At 43.6% G+C, this 19181-nt stretch overlaps 1 protein-coding gene across 6 annotated transcripts in view; it reads right to left on the bottom strand.

Moving 5' to 3' along the window:
• Positions 1-19181, bottom strand: part of KCND3 (potassium voltage-gated channel subfamily D member 3) — a 270159-nt gene that overhangs the window by 55367 nt on the left and 195611 nt on the right. For all 6 annotated transcript variants that reach the window (XM_083745419.1, XM_083745416.1, XM_083745421.1 and 3 more), the window contains exon 3: positions 7820-7982. In XM_083745419.1, coding sequence (XP_083601545.1) covers positions 7820-7982 — 163 coding nt within the window. The remainder of the gene's footprint in view (positions 1-7819; positions 7983-19181) is intronic.

The following is a 19181-nucleotide window of genomic DNA, read 5'->3' as shown; positions in this document are numbered from 1 at the left end:
CGTGCTAAGAGGAAGGCATGTTTGGCAAATCCACACTGTGATCAACTCCTGCCCGGAAACCAATGTCCCCACTGTGGAAGGATGTGTGGGTCCAGAATTGGCCTCCACAGCCACTTACGGACTCATTGTTAAAACCGTGTTCATGGAAGACAATCTTACTCGGCTACAAGTGATCGCCAAAGAAGAAGACGACTTTTAGCTATGGATCACTATGCTGACTTTCATTTTACATACCTATGAAAAAGAGAACATGTCCTGGAAAAAGAGGGCATATGGCAACTTGAGCTGCCTCAGCTGATTCAGACCCTGATGGCATGACTCCCATATTGAGACTCAGTTGGAGATCTGCCAGAGTAAGTCTTTCTTGCTGGCTCAGCTGGCATAACTTGAGATGGTGCAACTGAAGTCAGGCTAAATCCTCAAAATGGCCATTGAGGACAGCATGGTAGGTCAGGTAAACGAGAGACATAAACCTGTTTCTTTTAGCTCAGTGACATAAGCTGGCAACTTTTGCCTACACTGGCAAAATGGGTGGTCAAGTCAAACTCTATTCTAAAGGCTTGTTTCCCATCTTTCAGACTCAGGCTGGCTAAGCCAGCCATAGCCATGCCCCTGGATAGAGTTTGGAATACAATGGTACCTCGGGTTACATAGGCATCAGGTTACATACGCTTCAGGTTACAGACTCCGCTAACCCAGAAATATTACCTTGGATTAAGAACTTTGCTTCAGGATGAGAACAAAAATTGTGCAACGGTGGCGCAGCAGCAGCGGGAAGCCCCATTAGCTAAAGTGGTGCTTCAGGTTAAGAACAGTTTCAGGTTAAGAACAGACCTCTAGAATGAATTAAGTTCTTAACCCGAGGTACCACTGTATGCTGGCTTACCTTAAACCAGCATAAATGCTGCTGGCTTCCTATATTTAGGATTACTTTGTCTGTATTTTTTTGGGGGGGGGGCATTCTTTGTTTCATTGAGTACTAGAATGAGCCTTGGGGAATATTTGGAGATGCTCATTGCCTATGAAATGGTCCCAAAGTCCTTCATTTCCTCCTACTGATTGAAAAAGAAAACCCCCAACCACCTCCAAATCAGCCACTCTGCATTAGATAAGCACAAAGGATCTGTTCACCAGTATGTGATGTGTAGAAATAGTATATAACAAATAGATAAAATAATGCAACTGACACAACAGTGTGTGGATATCAGTGTGCTTTAACAAATGGGACTAAAGCTGTGAGCAGGAATGGAAGAGAAAATTGCATCTGGAATGCTGACTGTCTCCAAAATTGGTTGCAACAGTTCCTACTCCTGATCCAAAAATCTTAGAGCACCAAAACGGACTGTTATACACTGGACAAGGCGAACCACAGATTTTAGGAGATCACAATAACATCACTTAGGGAATTACAGTATGTCTATAATGAAAATCACAGTGATTTGCAAGATTATTTAAGTAAGCAGAAGAATGCCATCATATTTTAAAAGTGTTTCTGTTCAGATTATGTGTGATCACAAGTGCTATATTAAGTAGGTGAAGTGCTATTTCTGTTAAATGAGAGGTCTGGAAGTGTGAATGTTGCTGCTGCTTATGAGCACAATAGGTATTTGAATGTTCTGGTAGGTCATGGATCTGGGGTGTTAACTGGATAGAATTTCGTTGCATTTTATGCTGTTTTAAGCTTTGAAAGCATGTACACAATGCACTCGGGTGAGAATGGATGTGGGTCTGTTTTTCTAATGTCAGATTTCTCGCAGAACATTACATTGTTCATTGGTAAGATGAACCAGGTTAATTCAATACCCATTGGAACTTCAATTTACCCAATAGTGAGTGAGAGTTCAGACTGAATTGTTCAATCAGGAAACATTTTATATGTAATTTGATGGGAGTCCTGTGGAAAAGTGCTGGAATCAGAGTACGAAAAGCATAATCCAATCTTCACTAGACAAAATCCAGGAATAATATTCAAAGAAAATATGTGTGCAGGATAAAAACTCTCAGAAGTACTCGAGCTGAAGAACTTTCCTCTGTACTTGAGGTACTGTAGATTTATGTCTTTTCCTCATGCTGTGAGATTTTTATACCGTAAACTGCCCTGTGATCTTCGGATGAAGGATAGTATATAAATTTAATCAATAATAATATTAATGTAAGATGTAGCAGAGATGTATGCATTAGGAAATAAAGCTCTAATGATAATGTGCTAATGCTTATCACAACAGCAGACTTCAGCACCATGACTTGCATGCGCAAATGGCCCATCACAGACTAAACGCCACAGGTACAGCTCATCTAAATCAAGCCTGACTGCAGCTAGCCAGGCATAGGCAAACTCAGCCCTCCAGATGTTTTGGGACTACAGTTCCCATCACCCCTGGCCACTGGTCCTATTAGCTAAGGATCATGGGAGTTGTAGTCCCAAAACATCTGGAGGGCTGAGTTTGCTTATGCCTGAGCTAGACATATCCACATAAGGGATGAGAAAACAGTGGCCCTCCAAAATATTTGGGATCCAACTCCCAACAGCCCTAGTCAATGTGGCCAATGGCCAAGAATGATGGCGCCAGTGTTCCACAACAAATGGAGGGCTAAAGGCCCCCTGCCCCTGTTGTAAAAACAAATAAACAATTGTTTGATCCCTAGATGTCCATTCATTTCATGGAAGACTTTTACCTCTACTGTGGACAAGCAAAAGGAAGTGAGGGACTGAAATAAACAAGATCTGTTCTGTTTCTTGGGATGCTGATGGTGTACATTTTGCCTTAGTCACCCATCCTAGTCTTCTGTCATTGCCATCAACATACAATTATCATCCAGAGCCCCACTGTTACATAAGAAAAGCTTGATGTTGTATTATATATTTATTCATTAAATTTGTATACTTCATCTGAAGATCATACGACATTTCATAACATAAAAATGCAACATGAGAACACAAAATACAAAATAGAACAAAACCAACCAATAATACCCCCTCCCACAAACACATCAAAAAGGACAGAGATCAGTCAATGGCCTGGTTATAGAGAAATGTTTTCACCTGGCACCTAAAGACATGTCATGAAGGTGCCAGGTGAACCTCTCTGGGGTGAGCATTCCCCAACCCTGGAAGCCACTGCAGAAAAGACCTATTCGTGTTGCCACCTTCCAGACCTCTTGTGAAGAAGGGTCTCAGATGATGATTGCAGGGTCTGAGTTGGTTCATATGGGGAGAGGCGTTGCTTGAAATATTGTGGTCCTGAGCCATTTAAGGCTTTATGGGTCAAAACCAGCACTTTGAATTGGCCCTAGAAGCTAATTGGATGCCAGTGCACTCAGGCCAGGATTGATGTCATATGCTCAAATCATCTTGCCCCACTGAGCAACCTGGCCACTGGATTCTTCACCTGCCAAAGTTTCTGAATCGTCTTCAGAGCCAGCCCTACATAAAATGTTTTGCAGTAATCTAGTAGGACAAGTAAGTTGTACCCAGTGTAGTGCCAAGTAACTCTCCCATCAGGAGCTTCCCACTTCTCCCATTATGTGTGCCCCACAGCCTCACCAGATCTGCTCTAGAATGTTGAGGGAAAGCCCAGATCAAATTTTGGTGACACATGTGGGGAGGAGAAGGGGGGGAAATCCCACTGTGCAAGTGTGAAGATCAGACATTTACTTAGTACTACATTGGATGCAAGCATTAAGTGGGTCTTCACCTGGTCAGTACAGTGGTACCTTGGAACTCGAACGGCTTGGTTCCTGAACAAATCAGCTCCTGAATGCTGAAAACCTGGAAGTAAGTGTTCTGGTTTGCAAATGTTTTTCGGAAGCTAAGCATCCAATGCAATTTCCACTTGAGTGCAGGAAGCTCCTGCAGCTGATTGGAAGCCGCGCCTTGGTTTTTGAACGTTTTCAGGAGTCGAACGGACTCCCAGAACAGATTAAGTTTGAGAACCAAGGTATCGCTGTATATGGATGGGGACATGGCCTGGAACTCCTAAGCCACGTAAGCTGCTCTTTCTAAAGAAAGAGTAGGATATGAGTGGAATAAATAAAATAATGGCTGCTAGAAGGCTCCATTTAAAATCCAAAGCTTTTTTTTTTTTTAACTCACATCAGGCGGTGAGTGAGATGCAAGGAAGCAGGCTCATGTTTTATTTATTTCCCCTTCTCTTACAGCTCCGTCATTTCCATTTGCTGTTTCCTTTTTGTGTTTATAAACTACATATTTAATAATAGATTGCTCCTCATTCTTTGTTGCGGGGAAAAAACAACAACAGCACCAGCTCATTATGGCTCGTGTCGCTCCACCTGTCACTTGGACTTAGCATCAGGCACTGTGATGTGCAATAGCTTTGCTTTAGCCTTTTCTAGGAAAGACAAGGAGGTGCTGAGGTGCTATTAGAGCTAATTAGAAGAAAGTCAATTACCAGAGATTTCCCCCCAGAGGATTAAAAATGCTAGACAGTTGCATCAGCTGCCTTTTGTTTTATTTTCAGTTTTACTGTGAATATTATTTAATGTTCACTCCTGCCGGGGGGGAAAAAGAGCTTTTGTAGAACTTTGGAGTTATCAGTGTTTACCAACTAGAGTTTTTTTGGTTTTTTTAAAAAAAGTTTGATCTTGTCTTCAAAGTATACCAAGTGGGCAGGGACAGGAACACTACTAAACCCTGTATGTCAACAGAATGAGCCAGCTGTACCATTGGGCAGAATGAGGTGACTGTTTCAGGCTGCTGATGCAGAAGGCAGCCATGGCTCCTGAGCCATTTGGCAATTCCCTTATGTTGGAGAGCAGAGATGTGTAAGCAACATGGCCTGTCCTGCATCCTCTCAGGTAGCCTACAGCTGAGGTGGAAGATGCTATCCCAGTGGTGAAACAAGAGTCAACTGCCAGTAGGGTTAGCTTGTGTATGTGAGCATAGGCGCCGACTCCATGGGGCCTGAGGGGGCCCGAGCCCCCTCAAAAATTTGTTTGGGGGGGCTCTGCCCCCCAATAATTTAAGAAAATTATTAGTTATATTATGCTTTGTAAAATCACAAAATTATGTTGGTATTTTTTATTTTCCTTGTTTGATGATAGTTACCTTTTAAAATACATTCAGTAATGAGTTAAAACAAATAATTATTACGGTAGTAAAAGAGGCGGCGCGAGTAGTTTTGCTCGGTGCGTGCGACTGGCCCAGCCCCTCTTTCCTTTTCCTCTCTTCTGCTCTCCCGCCGGGCGCCTGAGGGAGAGTTACTTAGCGGTTCTGAGGAGCCGCTGTTGTTTCAGCAGGGGAAAAACCGCCGCCCGCGAACCGCCGAGCTCCCTCTCTCTTTCCAGCCTCTCTCTCTCTCTCTCTCTCTCTCTCTCTCTCTCTCTCTCTCGCTATGGCCAAGGAGGAGAAGAAGCCCTTCAGCCAGTCTATGGCCGAGTGGCGGAGGTTCATCTACAACCCCAACAGCGGCGAGTTCCTGGGGCGAACGGCCAAGAGCTGGGGTGAGGAGGGCGAGCGAGCGAGCGAGCGCGCGCGCGCGGGGAAGGGAGGGGAGGGGGCGGCCGGCACGAGGGGCGGTGGGAGGTGCGGCGCGGCGGGCACTTGCCTTGCCCACCACGCATCTCTCTCCTTTTCGGTCTCTCTCCCTCCCTCAGCTGGCGAGGGGGCCACGAGGCGGGCGGCAGCAGCAGCAACGGGCCGGGAGCGGCTCTTAGAAAACTTCCCAGGGCAGGACCCCGGTATGGGCCCCCCAATATTTTTTATAAGTCGGCGCCCCTGTATGTGAGAAGAGAAGCTGGGGGAACTGTCTTCAGGCAGCACATTGTTTTGGGTGGGCCTTGAACAAAATGTTATGTTTGTATTATGGCTACATGCCCAAAATGACTGCTCCCCTTCACCCACATCACCTCCCAGCCCCGTGAGAAGACAGGCTTCTTTCAAGCCAATAACAAAAAACCACCAGGAAAGGAATAGAGCATGAGATGCAAGGCCTAGGGCTGATGCCCCCCAATGGCAGGTAGGCCTACCAAGGTCTGATCATGGAGGACAGGGCCCACGAGAGACCCCTTCAAGCCTGGAGCCATCCTGATTGCAGACTAAGACATGGGTCACATGCATGGGTTTTAACTTATTTTTGTCTATTCTATTGTGATTGTAATTTTATGTATATTTTAAATTATGGTGGTATGGTTTTCAGCAATAATTTTATGGGCATTTTTTTGTAAACTGCTTTGAAGTTTTCTATAATCTACTGGTATATAGAGTAAATGTTATGAAAATCCATCAATCCATCAATCTTTATTCTCCTGTTATACACTAATCCACACAGCTCTCAAAACCAGTTCTCTCAAACCATGACTATATCTGCTCATCTACAGAACTCCATCCAAGGTATGGTAGTAAAATTTCTGCTACTGATAATCAGAGGTACAAGTTGCAGATGTTCTTGCTTGCACAAGTAAATGCCATAAGTGGGCATTACAGCTGACAATTAGGCTCATGGCTCCACTTTGTCACCTGTTAGATCCAGGGGCAAAGCAAGGGGTGGTGGTAGGTGTGGTTTTGTCCCCATGGGGGGTGTGTGTGACAAAATGGTGGGCAGCACTCTCCACGGGGCCTGCAGTGTGTCCGAGCCACACGTCTCTCCTGGGAGTGACGCGGTGGCTTGAGTGCCCGCAGGCGCCGCGCTGCCCCAAGTAGTCTGCCCATTGCCTCCTCCTCAGGTGTAGGGCAGCTGAGTGGGAGGAGGCAGGCAGACTCCTCGGAGGCCCTGTGGTGCCCCCATGGGCGACTGGCCCTGCCCCTGGGCTCAGGGCACACACACCGCCCCAGGCGCCCGATCGGCTTGCTCCGCCACTGGTTAGCACTAGTTCACAAAATTAGGTTCATCACATGATTTCCTATCACCTGACTACGCAACAGTCAGGAACTGAATGTGTGAACAGCCTCCACTGAAAGGCATTACGTCTGACACGAAGTGAACAGCATTTTCCAACTCGACATCTGTGATGGCCCTTGAATGTTTCACTTGATCTTGCCATTCTTGAGTTATTAAAGTCATGTGTTTTTTAAAAAACTGATTAAAGGGAGGCCCGTTTTTAAAAAAAGTTTATTGGGCTGAAGCGAGGTGACTTCTGCCATGCAATTTCTGTAGGGCTCATTATCAGTCACGATAGTATCATGTATGCAAGAGGGGAGCCTGACTACAAAACTGGTAAGCACCGGTTATGGGGAACTTAATACTGACCACTGAAGTGCAAAACATGCCCATATAAGGTACAAGGAGGGTTCTGATAGGTGCAGAGAAAGTGGGTTAAGTAAAGTTGCATTTCAAGGACTATGGTCGGATGGGGAGATGGTGGGACGTGGGTGGCCCAGCGGGAAGGTAAACGGCGTTTCCGTGCGCTGCTCTGGTTCACCAGAAGTGGCTTAGTCCTGCTGGCCACATGACCCAGAAGATGTACACTGGCTCCCTCGGCCAATAAAGCGAGATGAGCACCGCAACCCCAGAGTTGGTCACTACTGGACCTAATGGTCAGGGTCCCTTTACCTTTACCTTTTAAAGTTGCATTTCAAGGACTATGGTTGGATGCGGAGATGGTGAGGTGCTGGGGTGGCAGAAGGTCAGAGGATAAAATAGGTATGATGATGTATTTTGCCTGTATAGTGTGTGTGCCAATGGGCAGCTCTTGCAAACCCTTAAGACACTGTTTGGGAATAAAATCAGATTAATTGGACTTGAACCCCCTAGGGAAATTTATCCCCTATAGCTGTTTTGCTGGACCTTGCCAGGATCAGTGAAGCAGCATCAGAGTTGATATCCCAACATGCAGCACCGCTTTCAGTGCATTTGCCTCTTACCTTTTGTGCTCGTCGCTTGTCAGCTCTTTGATTCTGATGGTAGATCCGGCTGAAGTTGGAAACAATAACTGGGACTGGGAGAGCAATGACAAGCACCCCACTCAGGGAGCAAATGGAGCCAAATATCTTGCCAGCAATCGTTTTGGGCACCATGTCTCCATAACTGGTGAAAGAGAAAGCAACAAAACAAGATGGCAGCATTAGGGCAAAGCTGATTGGATGAGACAGTTGCAAAGTCAGCCAGCTGTAAATTGAAATTAGGACATGGGGCATTAACCATGTAGTTCGCTCTTGCATCTACGCCTTTGGTTTCATACATTTAATGATTCATCAAAGTATTTCTATAGCACCCTCCTGCAAAACATCATGATGGCAAATAGCAACAGCAGCAACAAAACCCTTAAAAATAAAATCATTAAAATGACTGGCTACTCAGTAACATTTTAAACAATGACACAGTCTTGTTTGTATAAATTCCCAGTTCAGGGGCCCCTATGACGATCAGGACATTAACATGTTTGTGTGTGTGGAAATAGGAGTTTAAACTCTTTCTCCCCAGCTGTAATCATGATTCAGACTGGGAGTTCTGTATCTGCAATTTACATTGGTTTTTTAAAAAGAAGCAGCTCTCATTGTCTTGCATGCTTGTATTGCAATATATATATAATTCCTAAAGTTCCCCTGAATTCAGGCTGTGTGTGTGAGAGAGGGGGAGAACAGGCTATTGGGCACCATAAGGGAGTGGGGAAGGGGAGATATACACACCACTGCATCTGCCCTAAAGTCTCTGCAATGCTGTTTAGATCTCACCTTCACTGGTTTATTGTGGCAACAGCCTGCTTCATCAGATGCTCAGTGTAGCACTTTGGTAGAATAAACCCCTGTGGCTGAGTGCATAAAAGCAATCTAGAGCTCTGTGAAAATGACAGATGAGACTGTGGACCAAGTCTGCTTACTTTACATTCATAACAATCACATGCTGATGGATGAGCTGTTTCAGTTTTACCTGGTTTTCTTCCAAGCCATCCTGGACCTACCTATTCGCAAAAAAAAAAAAGAAAAAAAAAAGAAACCCCACAAGTTGATTTCATGTTTTGCATGACATTGTTTTCCCCTCATTGTTTTTTTCTTTGTTTGCAATATACATAATTCATGAAAAGTGATTCATATACAGCTGATTTTTGATTTTTTTACAATCCCAGCCCCCACAGAAGCACCATATGCCTACTTAGTTACATTTAACTTTTAAGTCCTTTCAGCTTTTAAACAAAAGTGCCATTCCATAAATCACCATGTGCTCTCGAAGGCCTAAAGCCATGTTCTATTGATGTGGCAAATGTAAAAAATACTATGCCAAGCTGATTGAAAGTTAGTGATTTCCTTGTTTATTGTTGTCCTGATTATCCATCTTTCAAACAATATGCAGGTGCTTCAGCTATTATCTAATTCAGTGTTTCTCTGACTTCTTTCCCACTCATGAACCACTTGAAGGCTGCTGAGAGTCTTGGCAGACCATTTAATGCCTTTTCTGTCTGTTGCAGCAATTATAATTCACAGTCCTAGATGCTGTGTGATTCCTAATTGTATTTTTGGACACTTTGTGGACCACCTGACCACCTGAATGAAGGTAGCACAACACTGGTGATCCCTGGACCAAAGTTTGGGGGCCACAGATCTAAGTAGTGGACATGCCTGCATCATTTCTAACGCCTGCTTGCACATTGGAGTGTTGGAGAGTGCAACACTGAACTATATGTACCCCTAAGGTCATAAACACATATTGAATCCAAGGTGATACCTTTCAGCGTGGTAACAGATGGTACCCAGTTACAATTCAGAATCCTGAAAAGGTGTGCTGTGATGTGCTGGGATCATGACTGATGGGCCAGTCAGCTAGAATTAAAGAGATCCAATCATCTGTGCCGCATTATAGGGGAATGTGTCATGCTCAACTGTAAATCAGGATTCAGAATCCCAATTACCTTAGCTGTAATATGGCACTCGGTAAGCCAGGGCAGTCAATCATACTTGTTAGTCCAGAGCAGTTGCTGCCCTGTATGTTTCATTAGGGAATAACAGCCAGAGTTCTCTTTATAGCACTAGCAAGGAGAATCTCAACTGAGGCATGGAACACCTATCCAAAGCATCATAGAGGAACGCATGAAAGATTGCTCTGGTAGCTCACAAAATAGGACAAACTATGTAAAGGGAGTGCATTTTTGGTGATACTTTCCTTGCATAAGATAAAAAAGAAGAAGAATGAAGCTGAGCTGGAAGTTCCGTTCTGCAAGTTGCAAGGGATATTGACACCAAAAAGAGGGAACTGCATCAGAAGATGAAGAAGAGAGGGCAAAAGATGTCACAGGTAAAGGTAAAGGTAAAGGGTCCAGTAGTGACCAACTCTGGGGTTGCGGTGCTCATCTCGCTTTATTGGCCGAGGGAGCCAGTGTACAGCTTCCGGATCATGTCGCCAGCATGACTAAGCTGCTTCTGGCGAACCAGAGCAGCGCACGGAAATGCCATTTACCTTCCCGCCGGAGCGGTACCTATTTATCTACTTGCACTTTGACGTGCTTTCGAACTGCTAGGTTGGCAGGAGCAGGGACCGAACAATGGGAGCTCACCCCGTCATGGGGATTCGAACCGCCGACCTTCTGATCTGATCCTAGGCTCTGTGGTTTAACCCACAGCGCCACCCACGTCATAGGTTTGCATAAATTTTGCATTTGCTTTTTTATATGCATAGCTGCAAATCTGGCAATACTGATTATAATTCAATTGGACATACATTCAGGGACAGCCTACTCATTAAGGAGAGGCTGTTGTCTCAGGTGGCAGATTCAGCCCCCTCTGCTGCTGCTTGCCATGCCCACCTCTGGCTGCTTCCTTTGCCTTTGCCTCTGCATCATGCATACGCCTGTGTAGGTTATAAGGTCACCCAAGACAGAAGCTTATAGCAAAGAGGCTAGGGGACAAAGGGGGTTGCGTATGAGGTGTTGTACTGGCATTTTTGCTGAATACTAGACCCCTAGCACCCATAATAGTTCTAGCTAGTTTTCTAGTTCTGTTTAATAAAAAGGAATGGGCTGAATCTCATAATCTTGACTGCCAGCATAATTCAGAAAAATGCAAGTGGATAAAAAAAAAAAAAGCCGGATTACAGGGGGTTGCTACCTTGGTGATAAACTATTGGGTTAAATTATAAATAGCATTTTGCTTATTTCACGATGTGCTATAGTTTATTAGTACAGTGGTACCTCAGGTTAAGAACTTAATTCATTCTGGAGGTCTGTTCTTAACCTGAAACTCTTCTTAACCTGAGGTACCACTTTAGCTAATGATGCCTCCCGCTGCTGCTGCGCCGCCTGAGATGATTTCTGTTCTCATCCTGAAGCAAAGTTCTTAACCCGAGGTACTATTTCTGGGTTAGCAGAGTCTGTAACCTGAAGGGTCTGTAACCTGAAGCATCTGTAACCCGAGGTACCACTGTACTGGTGTAGTGTGGACGTTTGGGTGTTGTTTTGTTTTTTGTTTTGTTTTAATCATGCTTTGAATGAGCTATTTCCCCCTCTGTGGAAATGATAGCCTTCAGCTAAATAATAATGATTTGAAATTGAAATTGAAATTGAAACATTCGGCGGAAAAATGTTCTCAGCACCTTTAGGAACCAGCTAAATTAGTGGTTTCCAAAGCAAACTGTACCATTCCCTGGGAAGGGGATTTCCCAAGGGCTGCTAAGAAGCAATGGGGTGGCAGAGGGGCACTGGAGATGACTATCTGACTTTGAACAGTTGGTATCAGTGGATCAAGTTCATTAATTTTGTTGATTTAATTAAACTAAATAATTTTAATTGGATTTAGAATAAATGTGCACTTAATTGTTTTGAATTTATTGTGTTATTATCTTCCTTAATGGATCGTGTAAACCATTATTCCGAACAATGCTTTTTATAGGGTAGATGGCACTAGGCATGAGTTTATGGAACCAAGGGGACGGTAGTGCCCCAAATTTGGAACCACAGAGCAATATCAAAATTCATCTCTGAGCCTCCTGTTTTAAAACACATGCTGCCCAAGAGCCTCATGTCAGCACGAGAGCAGAGGAAGCTAGTTACCTTTGATCAAAACGGAACACCAGAAGCAGAAAGATCTGTATCTCTGAACTGAATTTGTTCAAAATCCTCCACAATGGAACAAAATGGCGGCCCACTCTTCCAGACCATCTCGCCATGTCTGTATTTCCTGTCTCTTGCTCTTTTCACTTCTTCTGTGAAAGTGGAAGGCAGGCAGGGCAAAGCTCTAAAATAAAATCTCATGACACTGATCAGCTCTTGACTGCTGAGCTACCATGTCCCTAGACAAAGGCTTCCAGTGAATCCCTGAAAGCTGTGTGAGAGAGTGGCTCAATGTATGTGTGTGTAATTTTCAGAGTTCTGTAAATGCTTCACACATCATCAGCTGAAACCTAATTGTACCACACAGAAGCTTTGGGCTGGATTCGTCTAAGGCAAATGCACCAAAGCCTCTTGCAATGGCTATGATCAATAAAACACTCTTTGCAGCTATTAACTTTTTAGACACCCTCTTATCCAAAGAGAGTTTAAAAGCCCTTGTTAAGCAACACTGCCTCAGCTGATGTGTCCTTTTGCTGCTCCCAAACAAGGCGAGGCATCAAATTAATCATATGCTGCGGATTTGAACTTGCAAATGCGGAGTGCTATTGAAAAGCTTTCTGCTGTTTACAGAGGACAGAACAATTGTTTGGTATAGGCTCCATTTTGATTGGTTTAGCTCAGTAGAACATTCATGCACATAAACTGTGAACCTTCTGAATACACAAGGCTTGAAAGGATAAGATATTACCCCACCCAATACCAAAAGGGTTAGTTTGGCATGATACTCGGATAAGAAGCAGCTTTCATGAATGACTAGATAGTTATGATATGAAACAGTCCAGTAGTACTGGTGTTTCTATATCTTCCCATTCGTTCATTCTTCATTTTCAATGCAAAATCACTTTGCAAACCACAAACTGTACATGGTTGATGGTTGGCTTGGAGGGCCACACATTAGTTTTAATGGGAATGGCTTTGGCCAATCGCTGTGTGAACTTCATATAGAAGTATCCAAAACACAAACTAGACTTTCACACTTATATGAGGGACTTCTAAACTATCACTCCCTAGCCAAATTTGTAATGCAGATAATTTAATGCTCTGGCATTTCATGAAACAGCTGCAGCTACAAAACACAAAACATAACACAAAACAATTTGCAAAAGAGAGAGAGAGAGAGAGAGAGGACCTTAACCCATTTCCTCATATGTCACAGTCAATTTCCTATCAACAGAGCAGATGTTTGATTCTTTGGCTCAGCCAGAGGGGACATAAACGGAAAGCTGGCAAAAGAGAAACTGTTTCTCCCCACCGCATTGGGGGCGGTGAGCAGCAAGCATACAGTCTTCTGATACAATCTGCACAGCACAACCAAATACTGATCATTTGGGTTATGAGGGTGACCACTGGCTTGACTGAGAGCTACGGTGGGTACTGATAGCTATCCAATAATTCTCTGCAGTACTCAAAACAGAACCCAGTCTCCTGTAACCGGCTCAGTCTACAGATCATTTACTTTCCAATTCAGTTTCAACCAGGGCTAGTTCATGCATGCATGCACTCATCATTTGATGACTGTAACATCACTTGAGTACAAATGCATCCCACAGGGTATGATGCCACCTCAAACACACCAAGAGTCGTGTCCAATGCTGCTAGCACAGCAGACTTCTGCTTGTGTAGCAGAACTCTGCCTTCCTTACTTTCCTCTGCAGCCCCCACACCTAGCACACCTTCAGTATCTGCTCCAGAGAGCATTCAGTGAGAGGAGATGAAGGGGAAGTCCCAATGAGCAAGTGGAGTTCTGCACATGCAGCTCTGGATACGGCCTCAAGTAATCATGGGATAAAAAGTAAAGGGATGCACCAGAATGTTTTAACCAGTCAACCTATGAAAGCTACCTCTTCTGGGATTTTCTTTGGAGTCTGTTGATATAGTAAGTCACTTAAAAAAATAAAAAAGCTGTCCCTTTTGTGCATCGGTTGATGCATTTACCAGTCTTAATACATTCTCGGTCACAATGTTTGCTACTCTCTCTCCTTTAGATGTAGCTTGCAATTTATGGAGAATCTGTAACCCTCCAGGTGCCAATGGACTTGCAACTCCCAACAGCCCCATTTGGCATAGCCAATGGTTTGGGATGATGGGTATTGTAGTTCAGCAACACCTGAAGAGCCACAGATTCTCTCTCCTTGGTCTACATGGAAAGTTGTAACAGTGAAGATAGCTGGCAGAGGAAGATCTTGCCAATGCATAAGACAGATGTACTATGCATGTCATGGGTAGGGGGACTTTTTGAGCCTGATGGCCACATTCTCTTCTAGGAAAAGTTCTGGGAGCCATGTGCCAATGGTGAACAGGGCTAGAAGTAGGCAGAACAATTACCGGTAACATTAATTTTACCTTTGCACAGTAGGCTAGTTTCTACATATTTACACATTCTATCCTTCCTTCTGGTAAGCAATAAGCACCATCAAAGTTCAACGACACAGTCTAGCCTCCCCAAAACACTCAAAAACAATGCAGCACTAGTGAGGAGCATGGCCTGGGGGGAAGGTGCATGCCAGAGGTGCATGTGGCCTGGGGAGATCCCAAGGGCCTGCAGAGAAGCCTGGAGGGCCACATTTGGGTGTGATATTCTCCATCCCTGCTGCATGCATTAAAACAAACGTCCTGTTTTCACAGTGTGGACTTTGAGGACCAGTTGATTCACAGGTTGATTGCTTGGCATTTGATGACCTGGAGCTGAATGGGTGAGCTAACTGCACTGAACAGCACAGAGCTTGAGCATTCACATGTGAAAACAGCTATGATGAGGCAGATACAAAATGCTGAAGATTCATATGTGGACCCAGCCTTGAAATGTGATGAGTAGCCTTTGGGCGATTGTACCAACTCAGTATCATCCTATCTCAAGCAGTTTTATTTTCAAGCTAGTACATTCATTGCTTCAGGTGGACAACAGAGTGGAACTTCCCTGACTGAATTTTGTGCATGAGCACGTGGCTTCCTAACTCCTTCATCAAAGAAGATTGACTTATAATGGAATAGTCATGCCCCTTCTGGCTCAATTAAAACTTCTGAAGCCAAGACCACAAAAACATGTTCTCTGTAATTAAAATGTGACTTTGTATAACTCTGTCGCCCACTCCTAACTTTTGGCTTCAGTTTCTAAGCAGTCTGTGGGTGCAGAGCAGGTTGATTCATACATTATGACAATGCAAAGCCTTTGCAAGTTGATTCTGAGTAGTTTTAATTCCTCATAAAGGAAACATCAGCCCTTGATGAGCTAAAACCTGGTCTCCACCGTAGATGGTCATTAAAGGTTCTTCTGAAACCATGGATTAAACACAACCGTAAAACTAAAGTATCCGTCATTGTGTGATCCACCTGAGGGAATGTTAAAATTGCCAACTTGCTCTTCTGAATGCCAGTCAGCTAATTATCCTCTGAGAAGAAAGGCCCAGTAATTGGGCCATGACCATATTATATATTCCTAGGAGCAAATGACGATCTGCTCTGCATAAGCAGATATGTAGTTTCTGCCAATCTCACAGTAGTAGGTGCTCTTGAAATTGGATCCAGGAACAAATAAATATATGGTTGGAATTGCTACTCAAAGTAGATCAATGCACATAAGTGAATCCAAGTTAGTCACGGCCAATAACTTCAATGGGTCTACTCTGAGAAGGACTAGCACTGTGTAACACCCATAGAGAATAGTAATATAACTTATTTTTAAAAGGCCACAAAGCAGCAACTTCTTAATCAAACCCAGCATTGATTTTCAAACTGGGTCTCTGGGGCACCTGAGTTATTCTGACGCCAGTCAGGGGGTCCACCATGAAAGTACTGATCAGGGGCAGCTCTGGCTTTAAGAGAACACTTAGAAGCAGTGTGTATTTTAGGAAATGATGCCCCCAATATGTGTAATTTTGTGAAAAAATACATACAAAAATAATTGAAATTTTCAAATTTTAAAAAGCATGCATTGGACCACATGAAACTTTGGACCACAAAACCAAAATGGGTGTTGCTGAAATGTATTTGACCATAGCTGCTAAATCTTCACTATTGGTGGTATCTGTGGTTGGCTGGCACAAGATTAATTGCTAGCTGCCTCCTTGTTTTTGTCCCTGATCAATAGTGCCAATACTACTAATAGCCTCACAGCCCATTTATAATAGATAAATTGCCAAGCAATCAAAAACATTGTATTTTCATGAGCATTAATTGGGCATTCTAAACCCATGTGTGTTCCCCCCCCTGGTCCCTCAGCCAGGAGTCAGAGAACCTCGGAAGTCTTCATTAATTCATTTTTAAAAAGACAACTAATCACCTTGAAAGTTCTTTTTTTTTTTTTTTTTTTAAAAAAAAAGGAAAACCAACCAGCTAATAGTTCTGGTGAAAGCAGATTTCAAGTAATTAATCAATAGCCTCATTAGGGTTGCTGGGAGATAAAAGAGCATCTTATGATGAATGGCCAGAGGGCCTAACTTGCCCAGAAAGCGACATCAAAGCAGTCTAGGCCATAAAATGTTCTACCACTGCAGGCAAATGAAGAGCAGTCTTGTAGGTTAGAACACCACACCCTAACTTCAATGAATATAATCCTGGGGGGAACTGATCAATCTTTTTGTGCCCCAGTTCTAAAAAAGAAAAGAAAAAAAGCCTTTGCTTATTGCTTCATCCAGGGGATCTGAAGCTTTGTACCATAATGCTTTCCTAAGATTCAAACTTGACCTGATATTCAGACCCAACATCTGCAGTCAAGCGGATCAGACACTGATCTGGTCAGTAGGAACCCTCACTGGCTTGACTTATCAGCTGCACACACACAACTGTGTCATGGTCCTGAATCAGGATATTTAATCCTTTGTCTCCACCATGGTCCTGACCGAAATCATACACACACTGCACTGGTTATTTTCAATGGAAGGAGAGCTCCCATTGGCAAGGGGTTGTGTGAGTTCAGTCAGGACTACTGCGGGGATAAAAAGCTGAAGTCCCCTCTTCCATGCCACCATCCCCATCAGGATTCACCCCCCCTACCCTACCCTATCCCTAGTTAAACAAAAATCAGCTGCACAAGCTTGAACTGTGTGACACACATAAATTTTCATCATGGCAGCGCAGATAGCCATGTCTCCCAGGAGAATCCAAAAAAGGGTGCTGAACTGTGCATCTTATAACAACCATGTAACACTGGTTTTTCAAAACTTCTGGTTGTCTGTATGCTACCAATATTTCTAGGTGTTGCTGCTGACAGCTGAACCCTGGCAACCTGGGACCCAAATACTCGAGGAAACACCTTTGCTGGCATCCAGAGCTCTGCAGGAGAAGCCCTTCTGTTGCTTCTGCTGATAACTGTGGTACAGGGCCTTTTCTGTGGCAGCCTCCTGGAAATGGGGTTCCCTCCCATCATAAAATGTGCCTGGTGTGGGCTTTGAGCCAGCTGAAGACACCTCTCTTTATCAAGGCATGTAATTGGGGGACTGTTTTATGCTGTTCACATGGTATAGATTTTAGTACTCATCTTAATTTTTATTACTTTAGACTGTTTTATAGTTTGAATAATTTTTCTATGTGAGAAGAGCCCTGACGTTACTTATGATGAAATATTTTGAACGAATTAATGCATGAACAGCAAAACTTAACACCTTCTACTACAGCAGTACAGTCAAACCTTGGTTCCTGAAGATCTCCGTTATCATACGTCTTGGCTCCTGAACGCTGAAAACCCGGAAGTAAATGCTCCGGTTTCCAAACGATTTTTGGAAGCCGAACGTGCTATGCAGCTTCTGTTTTGAGTTTCCTTATTGTATTGAGGCTTCTGCTTTCAGTTTTCAGTTGTCAAATGTTTTGGAAGTCAAATGGTCTTCCGGAACGGATTACGTTCGACAGCCAAGGTTTTTTTAAACCTTTATCTGTTTTTTTTAAAAAATAAAATAAAAACCTTATATAGAGTTTAAGTACTCCCTCGCTGAACTGTTAAAGTGCATGAGCATTCATCTAGGACACTAAAACGCACACCAAGCAAATAAAATAATGGCATTCTTGCCATTCCTCATACTTTTTGTTTTCTGCAAAAAGGCATTTCACAATGCAAGGCTAAGCAAGTCTACTTAGAACTAACCCCCTTCGAAATAAGGTTATAGTCTTAAAAGGTTGTGCACTCCTTTCTCCTGCACTGCAGTGTCCCCCTGAGCAGTTGAAACAAAACACAGGGTCAATTTCACTTCACAGCTTTTGAAAAGAAGTGAAATTGACAATATTCAGAAGCAATCCATCCATTTGCATTCCATTGAGTTTGAACTGAATGTGGCATTGCTAAGGTTTTCAGGAGAATCATGCTGAGGAGTCAAAGGGGTAGTCTTTGCTCAATCATGTTCATAAGCCCCTATTAGCTTCCAGGCACAACTCCAAGGTGCTGTTGCACTGCTACAGGAGCAAAAGCACCAGAAATAAATGTCAATATAACCTTATACACAACAGCTTGGATATGTGCTGAAAACGGGCTGGCTGCTCCATGCAAATGCAGCTGCTGTGAACTGACAAGCAGTCAAGCGAGAAAGTGAGAGGAGTAAGCAAATTCTTGGCTTGATTGGCCCACCTGCTTTCTATGCAGCACGTTGCACAGAGGCAAAATAGGACGGTGGCTGGAGAGTTTCTTGCACCTAAGAAGTCATACAAAGCACGTTGTTTACTTGACAAGATATAAACAGTCTTCTTCTTATTTGACTGAAGGGCTCTTCAGAAAACATTCTGTAGGCAATTTTTCCTGCTGCTGCAAAGATCTGCAGGGGGCACTAGGGCTTGTTTTGATTGATTAATATCATGCTGTGGCATCAAGCAAGGACCATGGTGTCTCCAAAATGAATATAAAGTAAATCAACTTGGACTAAAAATAGTATATTAAAAAAACAAACAAAAAAACCCCGTATTCATCATTATAGGACAGGAGTTTGGTCTACAGTGGTATCTCAGGTTAATTCAACTTAATTCATAATGGAGGTCCGTTCTTAACCTGAAACTGTTCTTAACCTGAGGTACCACTTTAGCTAATAGGGCCTCCCGCTGTGGCATGATTTCTGTTCTCATCCTGAAGCAAAGTTCTTAATCCGAGGTACTATTTCTGGGTTAGCGGAGTCTGTAACCTGAAGCGTCTGTAACTCAATGTACCACTGTACAACTTAGTTCATATGCCGGGTTTCTTGGATGGTCTTGGGGTTAGCTGGAATCAGGGG

The sequence above is a fragment of the Podarcis gaigeae genome (genome assembly GCF_964106915.1).
Source record: "Podarcis gaigeae genome assembly, chromosome: 6".
Lineage (NCBI taxonomy): Eukaryota > Metazoa > Chordata > Lepidosauria > Squamata > Lacertidae > Podarcis > Podarcis gaigeae.
The sequence above is the reverse complement of the archived record's forward strand: the minus strand, read 5'-3'. Positions and strand labels throughout refer to the sequence as shown.